This window comes from Balearica regulorum, chromosome 6 (assembly GCF_011004875.1).
Source record: "Balearica regulorum gibbericeps isolate bBalReg1 chromosome 6, bBalReg1.pri, whole genome shotgun sequence".
NCBI lineage: Eukaryota > Metazoa > Chordata > Aves > Gruiformes > Gruidae > Balearica > Balearica regulorum.
Window position 1 is genome coordinate 22,638,336 of NC_046189.1, and position 12,896 is coordinate 22,651,231.

At 38.7% G+C, this 12,896-nt stretch overlaps 1 protein-coding gene across 14 annotated transcripts in view; it reads right to left on the reverse strand.

The window, feature by feature from the left end:
* CSRNP3 (cysteine and serine rich nuclear protein 3) overlaps positions 1-12,896 on the reverse strand; it is a 106,315-nt gene that overhangs the window by 39,608 nt on the left and 53,811 nt on the right. Inside the window, exon 1 of one of the 14 annotated variants that reach the window (XM_075756780.1) lies at positions 3,463-3,700. The exons of 12 other annotated variants lie outside the window; for them this stretch is intronic. Coding sequence is in view for 1 of the 2 variants with exons in the window: in XM_075756770.1 (XP_075612885.1) it covers positions 1,819-1,894 (76 nt within the window). In the remaining variant the exon portion in view is untranslated. Of the gene's footprint in view, positions 1-1,818; positions 1,903-3,462; positions 3,701-12,896 lie in introns of those variants that run through there. One more of the 14 variants, XM_075756770.1, reaches the window with a different exon arrangement.

Below are 12,896 nucleotides of genomic sequence, written 5' to 3' on the forward strand. Positions count from 1 at the left end.
AAGACCAATGAAGCAAAAGTGATCAAAACTCACTGGTAGGACTTCAAATGGCATCAACATTTTAAAGATGTGATGGTGTTTGGTGATGTTTCACTGAGGGAATAGCACATTTATAATCCAGTTTTTCTCAGCATCATAGCTGGTTCAGAGCAAGGACAAAGACAGATATTGACAGCCTACATGTAAACTTAACTTTCAGACAGCTCTACCAATCTTGCAACAGATTATACCTGCCTCGCTTCAGCATTATCTTTCATCTGCTTGCTTGGGGGGGGGCGGAAAACCCTATAGTTTAGTTATTAGAAGTATCTTTCAAGAGCAAATAAGAGTTTTAGATAGCAGAATCATCTGTTGCTATTTCAGGGAAAATATTTAAGCTTTGGAATGCATTTCCAAACATTTGCCATTAGGTACTCTAAACTATGACTTATATGTCTTCATTTAATACTGAACTTCAACTTTATTATTCAACTATTGCATCTGTCCAAATCAACGTGGTTTTCAACAAAAGTAAACTCATCTTTCCAATAAACAAGTGAGACCAAAAATCTAAGATACACAATAAACATCGCGCATGCTCAAACCAAAACATGACATGCCAAACTCGGGCTTCTCAGATCTAGAAGTAAATTAACACTGAACTTCAGTAACACAGGAAGTTGTCTCCAAAACATCTGATGCATGCAGAAAGATTTGGTTCTATTTATGATGCTTAAAGGAGTTCAACATCAAGCATTCAAAGTGCAGCACAAAATGTTTACAGAAACCATAGTTTCAATGGAATTTAGATGGGGGGAAAAAAGTGTATCTCAGAATTACCATAACTTGGCAGCAATACAGCGCACCTGTTTACTCTGGGAATTCTTTGGATTTCTTCCTTTAAAGTTCTTTCATTAACTTTATACTGGGAGAGCTTTAGAACATGAAGCGCGTGATCCACAGGAAAAACGTTTGGTGTTTTGTTTCCTGTGTGCATGCATAGAAAAGGCAGGTATATTTCAAAGTTGTGATTCCATTGTAACAGTGGGAATGCTGTTCCATGGGGATGTTCATATTGTTATTTTAGTGCACATTGTTAACTTTATCCATGTACGTACTTACCATAAGTACCTAACTACCTCATAAATCTAAACTTAAAGTCAACTGTACTCATTTTAGACAAATATAGTAGTTATACGATAATTGCATTACTATATGCTGATTTTCTCTATTTAAATTGGCAGAGTGATGCATTCAGTGTATCTCATCCAATCTGATGGTAAATACTGCAGGTGTTACTACAATTTTACCAGTGTTCTCTGTCAAATGAATTGCTAGGTGCATATGAGAAGTATAATGAAACAAATACTTTAACGCGTCTATTGTCTAAAACAAATGAACAAGCCTGTTTTCAGAGAGATGTCAAGCTATATGTGTTTTTTTTATATAGAATTACTTTTTACAGGATAAACGCTTTAACACAGTGTTTGCAAAGCAAATCCTTCATTTGCGTTTCAGTAATAGTTGTAACTGGAAAATGTTGCGCTTAAAGACACACCAAATTTCTGAATCTAAAAAAGCGTGAGCTAAACAGCCCCCTGCCAAAAAAGAGCCACACGCAGGTAGTTGGAAGGGTAGCTCTTGCTTTGCACAGCCTGCAGCAGGCCGCGGGTCCGCACCGCTCCCCGGGAGATCCCGAGAAGAAAGAGCAAGGTCCGAAACCCGGCGTTCCGCAATCTTGCACCGTTTCAGCCGAGGAACAACAAAGCAAGTGGATTTCCGCCGGGCCACCGCCATGTGCCGCGCACCCCGGCCGCCCCCGCCCCCCCATCCCCGTACCTGGAGGCAGCGCCGGCCGCGGGCGGTGGAACAGCCCCCACCGCGCCGCAGCGCCCGGGCCCGCCGCGCCCGCCATGGCGCGGGAGCCGCCTCCTCATTTACATGGGCCCGCCCACGCCGCACGGCACGCCGGGCCCAGCCCGCCAGGACGGCGGCCCGCAGGGGCGACCGCACCTCTCGCTCCCCACCCCGCAGCACGGCCGGGGCCGCCACGGGGGCCGCGGGCCCACCCCGGGGCTAGGCGGCAGCACCCGCTTCTCCCGCCCCCACCCGCCTGAACACGGGCGAGAGCCAGCCCACCGCGGCGGTTTCCAAGGAGACCCACAGCCCCCTCGGCTCTGCAGCCAAAGCCCGGGCTTCCTTACCCGTCCCCCCCCCCCCCCCCTTTTTTTTTTTTAATTAAAGGAGGCAGGCAGTTCGGGGGGAAAGCCGGGGGTCTAATTTATGCACAGCTTGTTTCAACTCACCCACGTGAATTAGCATCACGCACAGACACAATAGCAAAACTGTACAAATATAATGCAAGCGCATCTGTACAAATGGTGCGTAGTGCCTGCTTATTAGCATTCATAATAGTTACGGGTAATTCACCCAAACATGCGCCCAGTGCCCAGGGCTGTACTCAGATTTATTACCCATATTTACTCAGGAACAAAATACATGTTCTTACACTATTTAAACTGGTATTTGTAAAGAACAGTGCTCAGTTGAAAGCCCAAGTTCACATGAAAATGACATCATGTTCTCTACATTTTATTTTTCCTTTATTTCCCCAACTGCTTTTCAAGGTGCTCAGCCTCCCTGCTGCTGATATATTCTCCAAAAATCTACAGATTTATTTCTTTGAGGCACTACCGGCATATCTAGCACTAGAGAAGAAAGAAAAAGACTGCTACAAAGAGCTTTATGGATAAAAACTTTTACACAGTTAATTTCTATGTGATGTGATATGACAGAGAAATTGTCTATCCTCTGTAAGACAAACAGGCCACTAAAATCTTTGGGGGCAGTTTTCAAAAAATATTATGTATAATTAACTACGAACTATTATAAGAAACAAATACTTGCTTGAAAAATAACAACACATCTTGCATTAATATTAGAGTGAAATGCAGAGGGTTACAATGTATCATTTCTGTGTATACAATTGCATTAAAAATAAAAACACCACTTTCAAAATTATTCAAGAAATACATGGAGAGAAAAAAAGGCAAATTTAAGTGCACTGTTAGATACGCTCAAATGTTATATTATTTTTAACCAAACACAGACACTATAAATTTCCTACTGAGAAAGGATTAGTCTCAAATACATAGCAGAATAATAGATTGTTGTTACTAAATATTTTATGATATTGGTAAATGATCCATCTAGCATAAATTTAATTTCACTTGCTATTCAGTTTTTCATGCACAATTGAAGTTTGAATTGCGTAAGAATAATAGTAAAAACATTTTTACAATGAATCTGATCACAGAACTTACACTATTTACCTTGGTACCACACTGATGTGCATCCTTCCAATCCCACCTTACAAAAATGCAAAAAAACCCCAAACCCTGGCTTTACTAATAATAAGGAAATAGCAAAACCCCCACTTATATTTAAAATACTGGTGTGTGAAGAATCTATAAAACAACTGACCTGTTCAAACTGTTGTTTTTCCAATCCATGCACTGTTTTTATTAATTAGGAACCAAACCAGATTGATCATCATTTTATAACATTTGACATATTCACTGTCTTCCTAGTTCCAGGAGGATCTTCTTAAATTTCCCAGCACTGTGCTTTATTGCTGGTACCATATGCTTTATTGTTCAGCCACAAGAGCTTCACTCTGCACAAAGACTCATTACCTACTGCTTGCTGAGCAGCTTCAGGCTCACTGAGGCTGCCTGTGTGATCACATGGGAGTTTTGTCTGAGAAAGCCAGGCATGCCACTGATTTCACCCGCTATGGATATTTTTATCAGCTGAGGTCTGCTATGAGGAAGGAATAACAAATTCAAAAGCTTTTTCAGCTCATTAAGACAGCAGTCATTACAGAAATCCCCTCAACTTCCCCCCCCCCCCCCCCCTTATTATTATTATTCCTCCTCCCATCGTAACACATGCTCAAATAGAAATTCAAGAGAGTTGTTAAATTTCTTTTTTCCTTGCGGGGAGTGGCAAAACCCGTGCATTGTCTGCATCGCTCCACACACAGTGCACACCAAAATTAATATTCTGATGAGGTAATATTTTGCCAACACTTAATCTACCAGTGTTTATCCTTTACGTAGAGGACGAGCTTCTGAAGAAAAATTGTTCCTAAATAGCAGCCCCTTGATTTAAATTTGTCTCATCAGTCAAGGGCATTATCCTGTAATCTTCGGTCATAAAATTAGTTTTGCTGGTTTCAGTGAGACTACTCAGGTAAATAAGAATTGGCCATTTGAGCAAGGATTAGTCTCAAATCCAAATAACAAATTATATAGTACAATGAAGTCTAATCTCTTCTTGATAATAGCTGCTGATACTCAGATGTTTGGGTTGTGGTTTGTTTTGTTGGGTTTTTTGGTTTGGGGGCGGACTTGGGGGGTGTAGTTTGTTTGGTTTGGGTTTGTTTGTTTTGTTTTTTTTAAACCCAAAATTCCAAATTTAAGTAACATTTTATATTGGCTAAAAGCTTAATATTTACCTAAGCATTTTATACAAAAATATCTCCAAAGTTACAAAAGCACTTACATAAAAAGACAAATATTTAATGACTATTTTCACTGATACATTTTCAGTATCGGGGATCCATTTTGCAATATTTGTAAATAGCTTAACTCCTACTGCAGACTGAATTCCCAGAATATTCTAATTTAAAACTCTTAACATACAGCTAGTGATGATAAATGAACATTTCTTCTCCCCCCTGAAAACTGGTACTGAACACATAATTAACCATAATATTAACATTGCAAAGATGCAACTATTCTATGAAATAGTCAGTTATCTCTGGAACAATTCATAGCACTTTGAAAATATAACATGGCAAAAAGAAAATGCTTTCTCATTAACACTGCACAAACAAAATACCTACTTATTCTATTTAAGATCTCCCTCATTAGAATAAATGACCGCTTGTTGCTCATTGTTAGCATTATTCTGGTCCTGTGGAAGTCAGAGGATGTTTTGCCACTGATTTGCATGGAAGAAGGGACAAGCGTGACGAACACAGATTCACGCACTTTAGTGTGTCGTCATGCAAATCACTGACAAAACTCCCCATTTCTTTATTGTTCTTGGCATCTTGATCATCGTGTATTACTAAGATTTTCTAACAGTTGATATGCAGTCTGATTACACTGAATTAGAGAAGAATTGTAGTAAAGGATTCAGAATTACCCACAACTAAATCCAGTGATGAGTATCTTCTAGAGTCTCACATTCATTTTGTTTAATAAAAATTCCAGTATCAAGAATGAGTGTATTTTAAAGTGCCACCATTTTTATCCACCCAAAGACACGGACCGAGCAGATGGTTCGTGGCTGAGAACCTTCTACATGTCTTAAGCAGGAAACACTACTGTGTATACATTAATGAGAAGAAACTAAAGCAGACTAGATGGGTTGCTAACGAACAGCTGGCTTAGCTACAGCTATGCATATTTTTTTCCCCTGGCAATATCATTGATGATGTCATGATGTCAGTGTAGGAAGACATAAACAAAAGGCAGGCATTTTTGCTGCAGTAGAACTAGGGGGAAAAAAAAAAGAAAATTCAAATGTTTGACAGATGGAAAGAACAAAAACTGATCAGGAAAAGAGTACTGTTGTCACATTTTCTGACTGTCATTATATATACTATAGAGCACTTCTCAAATCCTGAAAGGATGTTGGAGGAAAATATGTTCAAGGACATGATACAGTTAAACCAGTTAGCAGGAAAGTGCTGTTTCTGCAGGAGACAATAAGCAGCAAGCAGTCTTCGTGCTGTACAAAAAGGCAGCCTCAGTTAATCAGTTCTTCAAGGTTGGGAGCAGAGGGGAGGAGGGAAGCTTCAATTCTTCATAGTGGAATTTGGGATTTCCTAATTCTAACTTGACATTTTTAGGTTGCTAAATTTTATTCTATCCCATACTCTCTTCTTACAGGTTTACTAAATAGGAGGAAGTATTTGTCAGAGCCATTTTGCTGAATTTCTGCCCATACTATTGAGGAAGTGCCTTTTTGCCACCATGAAAGGAGTTACATCACCCAAGAGTTTCACAGTAGCCAGAACCCAGACATCCCTTGTCACTCCATAGTAGGAAGAGCTCCAAGTGACACTATACTTCCTGGCACCCCTCCTGCAACAGACAGGACTTCTTCAGGAAAATCTGAATTCACTTCTCTGAAACAATAGTGGGAGAATGATATGCAAATACTTAGCAGTCTCTTTCACCTATTGTCTCCCACGGGACTTGAAGTAAGCAAGGGCACGCTCTTCGCTAATAAAAGGCTCCTTGTGAATCCAAATGGAAACAGAATCAAGAACCTACTGATAAAATTGTAAATAAGGGTAAACTGTCAGATCCCACATCTGCTTTGTAGGAAAAGCAATTCACAGGAACATTCTTATGGTTTCCCATTCCCACAGAAGCTACGGCAAAAGGGCACTGCTAAGGAAATTCAAACTCTGAATCATCTCCATCATTAATAAGGAATAATTATGTAAAACCTTGTTTATTCTACCCTATATGCATTTAAACTTGAGTACTTTCACACAGGTTATGTGCACTGAAATACAGAGCTTGCACAGAATTAAAAAAAAAGTAAACCCACAATCACCACCCCAAACCAGCCATATATCACAAAACAGACTAAGCCTACAATTTGAACTTCAAATTGTTTCCACCTTATACAACTAAATTATTTTGTTAGGTATTGAGTTTAATCTGCTGCTCAGTATCCTGTATCACAGTTGGATGAATCATATATGAATCAAAACAATTATTGGGACAGCACCGTTCAATGTCATGGAACAAAAGGAGCAACTTGTGCTCAATGCCTTGTTACTCTACAGGGCTGAATCCTGTACCTTGCAATAAAATGCAAGAGCTCCTGTTTCTCTATGTACACCAGAAATGCAACAACTTCCACACCAGCTGAGAAAAAGAACTGCCGAAACTCTCTTTTGAAGTTTAGAGCAAAAAAGATCTGAAGTCCAGGATTTATGAAACATGTTCAGCATGCCATACGTACTCTACTCCAGCTCTTAAAAACAACAGCAGCAGCAACTCCAATGGTCTCAGCATTGGCTTTCAGGTTTGGAAGTAGATGGTTTGTAATCGCTCCTTTGGTAAGATATATAAAACTTGCCCACACAAACTCCTCTAAGTTGAGCTAGGATGAGGCATAGCTGCAAGCTTCCCATGGAACTCTACCATTACAGAACTAGTTCTACAGAATTAGGAATGCACATCTATGAGAGAAAGTCGTGTAATGTTAATTAAAGCTCTCCATCTGAAGTTACTGTCAGTAACACCGGGGGAGAATAATCTTAACTATAAATTAAATATATTTCTTTCCAGACCAAATATAGTTTAATCAAATAAACTTCCTCACCCTGGCTCCAAATGTCTTGCTTTCTCTGGAAACATCACAGCCACAGCTAAACTGTCTTCAAGTAGCACCACATTAACTAGTCAGTTCCAAACTCTGGGGCCTGGTCATTTCATCAACAGCCTGCCAGAAAGAATAACATACTTTGGGTTCCTGAATTACACAAATATGAAAAACTTAGTCATTCCTAAATGACATTTTCAATGAAGAAGCACAACCACATTTTGAGTAAGAGTCTAGCCAGCGAAACAGACCAAATCTATTTGAAAGGTAAGACGACATCCTCAGCTCAACAGATGGGATGGAGAAAGCTGCTTATAACTGAAGGACAGGCCTGTGAGAAGCTGTTCTGATTTCTGGCACCTTAGCAATCTCATCTCCAAACTTTATACAGTGAACCCTAGCATGACAATGTAAGGCTGCCAGTGCCACCCTTCACTCTGACTTCTGGCACATTTATCCTGTCATGTCAATTTGAAGGACACCATATGTAGTTTCCTTTCTTTTTGACTCTTGACCAAAAGCAACTTCCTAAATCATGTGGTGCAAAACAACCAGAGTAACAGTGAATTCTTTTTATAAATACCATTAGGTATACACAACACCATACCACTTCCTAATGATTTTTAGCACAACAGCTCTTGAAAACAACCTCTTTTTTATTGATACATTTTTGCTACATCTTACAATACATGCATTTTTCTAAGATAAAACAAACCTTTTCAGAGGGGTGATATCTCAGAGGAAAGTGCACTTCTTTTCAGAAAATACCACTGAATGGTACTATGCATTAGAGAAGAGTTACTGTACACAAACAAAAGTACTCCTCTGCAGTAAATGTACAGGGGTTTTTTCTCTTTTTGTAACATTTCTCAAAACTACTGGTTAACTACCAAAACCAAAGAACATATTAACTTTGGCACATAAATTACCGTACTGAGAGGTGTATAGCAAGCAGCAAAAGAATCTCTTGACTGCTGTTGCATTAGATGACGTGAATAATGAAAGCAATTAATTTTGTGTTGCTGTAACGCTCAATAGAGCCATCACTGGCCTTATGCAAGGCCCAAAACACCAGAGCATGGAGTTTCTCCAATAAAATAAAATAAGTTCTATTTTAAAGACCAAACTCCTTGTTATCTTGTTAAAAAAAAAAAAAAGACAGAAGAGGGCAGATACTTTGAGAGATTGCCTGTGCCGTCTTGTATGTGCTTCATAAGCCAGCTTTGCTCCAGCCAGTTTCCATGACAGCTCAGACATAGCAACATGATCCGTGCCAGGGAGTAATTCAACACTACACAGAGCTATGCCTGGTGTGGTTAGAAATTGCAAGACATAAACAGAAGAAACAAAGGTGCTTTTTTGTTTTTAATTAACTGACTCCCTACTCCATCCCTTTTCTCTTGCCTGGTTACTAAGCACACTTTTCTCACAGTTCCACTTTCCAACTTACAAATTTCACTTGGCTGTTAACAAGCAGAAAGCTTAAAAACAAGTAAAATTAAGAGATATTTGAAGCAAGCATGTATTTTAGCTAGTATTTTTAATTTCTCTTTTTCTCCAACTATTTGGTTCTTCTAGTCCCCCCTTATACCACAGTAAACCAAAAAGTTGTTTACTGAGTCAACGCAGTTGAAGCAGGACTAAAAGCCGGCCAGGAGGAAGCAGACCATCTTTTCTTACTGGACTTGCTGTCAACTGAACTTTCTAAAGCACCACTACAACCAGCAGCATTGCCTCATTCCTTGCTTTCACAATTTACACAGTGGAACAGACAAAGCGGTTAGTTTTCATCTTCCACTGGAAGATGAATCTTTCTTTGTTACCATCTTTGAATTTGTTCCTGTCTAGCATAAACACAAGTATTTTAATTCAAGCAGAGACAGACATAAAAATACAGTTGACATCCAGACAGATCTACGCAGCAACATAAACAATTTTTTTTACATTTTATAGCAGTTGGTTTATAAAGCATCCCAACTTACAATACATTTTCAATGCACTACTTAGAATAGTGGACTTTTATTCTTATAGACAAGAAGATATCTAAATTCTAAAATACGGTGTCTGCCTTGAATTGCTAAATATCGGTTTAGGATCTCATTCCACAAGAAGTGAATCTGCTGCAACACTTCTTCTCACCTTTGTATATCCCACATGCCACCTTAGATCTGTCATTTAAAGCTTGAAAGGACACTGAAATCTAAGTTGTATGGTAACTTTTCACTGTTTCGAATAAGCTTTAAAGCCTAGAAACTGATTCTCCTTTAATAATTCTATTTCCATTTGGTCAACATTGATTTCTTTCCCTTATATGTATCCAGTAGAGCTTGAAAATAATTTTTATTTACTTCTTTCTTTGTGTACCAGCTTCACTAACAACATCAGCACAACACTGAGAATTTTATTGCTTATGTTGAGTGTTCTCTACCAGCAGAACACAACATATTTTTCCCCCATGTGTTCCATAACAGCAGACTACGTTAAGAAAGTAAAAGTGTTTTGCAGGAAGTTCCCCTCCTCATAGCCTAAAAACATGGTAATGGTTTCAATTCACCCAAAATCAGCGTTAAAGAAATTAAATGAGAAATCCTATCGTATATTTTAGAACCCAAAATAAATTTCATAGCATATATGCAAGATTTTCATCAAGTTAAAACCTGAAGCACTGTACTCTAACAGCAAACTTTTTACTATGTCATTCTAATGTTCTAAAACTTCACAAAGCCACTCCACTTCAGAAATATGCTAAGGAGCGCTGACTGCCATTTCTTTCATATAGGAAAATGATTAATTAGCAATATTTAAATAACCACAGTCATATTAGCCAATCAGTGGACAGTTCTAGGATGCACTGGTATAAATCATGACTTCAACGATCAAAATGGACTGCTGATTTACAATTTGATTGCACAGTTTTCAACTGGTGTTCAAAGACACACTGTGCTTTCAGTCTAACTTTCCGAGAGCACAAAGGATAACTGCAGTAGTCACATGCCCTGAAACTGTGCAAAGATCAACATTTCTGCAACGTGCTCAAGTCTGGAAGTTCTTTTGTAGAAGTGGTCATCAAGTGACTGTTTTACCTAAGAGTTCTACCTAAAAGGCATCAGGACTAAATAAAGACTTTCACTAAAGCATTTTTATAGCCCAAATGTCTTTCAAGATTTCAGCGTTTCAGAAACCTTCATGATTTATTTTTTTTCTAATTAAACTGCTTGCTACCTACCAGCTGCAGAACTTAAGGTTCCAGACAGATTCTTGTTCACAGTATTGAGTAGATACACTTATCACCCTGACTGAAGTACAATAGCCGTGGGTTGAGTTTGTCAGGCTACAGTCCCTAAACACTGCAGGTTTTTCAGCCTTTTGTGTTGGTGCACTTTCAGTGGAGGGAAAGTTCTTGTTTGTTGGGTTTTTTTCTTTTTAAAAATCACTATTCAACATCTTTTCCAGTGATTATATTAAAAAAAAATAAGCAAGACTTCCAATCAGGCTTATATTCAAATACTTTGAATAAGGCTCACCAATTTATGACGCAGACAAAACTTGGACTGTAGGGACCACTGATCTCACCTGATACGAAGTTAGGTCATCTCACAGTTCCCTATGTTGCAGAAAAGAAGTGATTACTACATCAGTGTGATTTCTTGGCATCCCTGCATTGAATGTGGTTTCTCAACAAGAATTATCCCTTTGGCTTGACATCTTTAAGCACTGAGGATAGTATTGTCTCTGTCACAATATTCTTCCTTTTAGGAACATGAGGACCCTGTTTATTTCTGCTATAATAAATGGAGATAACACTAGTGAGATATTTAGAGAGAGTGCAGTCAATGTGCCTATTTTGACCTTCCAGGTTACAGCCAAGGTGCAGGCTGACAGCACCAGCTGTCATTTGCTGTTAACAGACTTCTACCAGATCAACAGCTCCAAGCTCATAGAGGAACTCACCAGTTTTGTGACTGAAAAGCAACTGAAGGGCCAACTGTTCTACTTTTCTAGAGCAAAGGACATTCTCACTGACCTGGACGTCTTGGACTGAGAGACAGGAGTGGCCCCGTTTAAATGCAGAAAACATATTTCATGTCATTTACAATGGCGATGAGTTCATAACTTCACATTGTGTATCCTGGAGTTTTCTTATTATCTCCAGTACTGTGAGAATCCCTGAAAAGTTGTCATATTTAGCTTGCAACATACTTAAACCAGCAAATTGGTGCATACTCTGTGCTGATGATCCTACTCTCTTCCAGCAGTTGCAAACAGCTCTTAAAAAAAATTACATTCATAATCATACTGGAACAGACCCAGATCAACAATTGCCAGCCTTGTTGTGACTTTCAGCGTGTCAAGCAATGACAGAGGCAGAGTTTGCAAAGAAAAGCAGTATCGTTATGTAGACAAGCTGAGATGACTAGGAAAACTGAACCTTTTGAGGACATAAGAAAGGGGTCATACACACAAAAGCCTGACTATTTTTCTAACTAATCCAACTAAAAAAATACTGATTTCCTCACAAACCTTGCCTGGTGGTTATCCTTAGATTATCATACTACAATAATGACAGCATTACATCCTTAAAAGCTAAATATAGTCTGATATATAGCCTTAAAAGGCTCACTGATATATATAGCCTTAGAAGCTAAATATCTTAAAAGTCAAGCAGGTAACAAAGGTGGATTCAAAGAGCCAGGATTGCAGAGAAAACAAAGAGGTAGCACTTGCCATCTCATAACAGTTATTTCTACATGTCAACTGAAAATTTTATACACATAATGATAGAGATGAGGGTTACAAAAGAATTTAAAAGCCAATGAAATACATTTTCAGAAACTGCTCCAAAACATTAGAAACAGCATGGGAGTTGAAAATTGTAGAAGGTACCAAGATTAATGAATGCTGGCAGGTAAGTAGGGAGGAAAAGAGCAAGAACTTGCCTCCGTTTCAAGAGGCAGAGGCAAAGAATATACATTTATGACAGTAAAAAAAATGTGATACGGAAGGGGATACAAAGAGATGCATCAGCAGGTTAAAATAACATCTTTGAAGCAGCGTTAGATATACGTGAGAACACCGTAAGAAAATATTCAGTAAGGCCAGAATTAGTGATATTTGAGATGGAAAATGCTAAAAAGTCTGCTTCACAGCTGAGTTCAGTAAACTATCTTGGAGGAGAGACAAACTGCTCACTGGAAAATGATCTTATAGTTAAACTCAGAGAGGGATACATCTATTGTTAGCATAGACATCATAAATTAACTGGAGTTTTTTTGATTAGTCAGAAAAAGTACAGATGGAAATGAAAAGGCCACTAAAAATATAACTGTAGAGAAAGTTGTAAGATGGGGAAGGAAAAAAAGCACCTTTTCAAAAATAAACTGAGTAAGAACTACAGGAATAGAAGAACCAGAGTGGGCACAGGCAAACCAACATTTTAGAAGATGAAATATGGTAAACTTTTGATGATGGGTCATGGAAGATGAAACAGAAATGTTTATTTT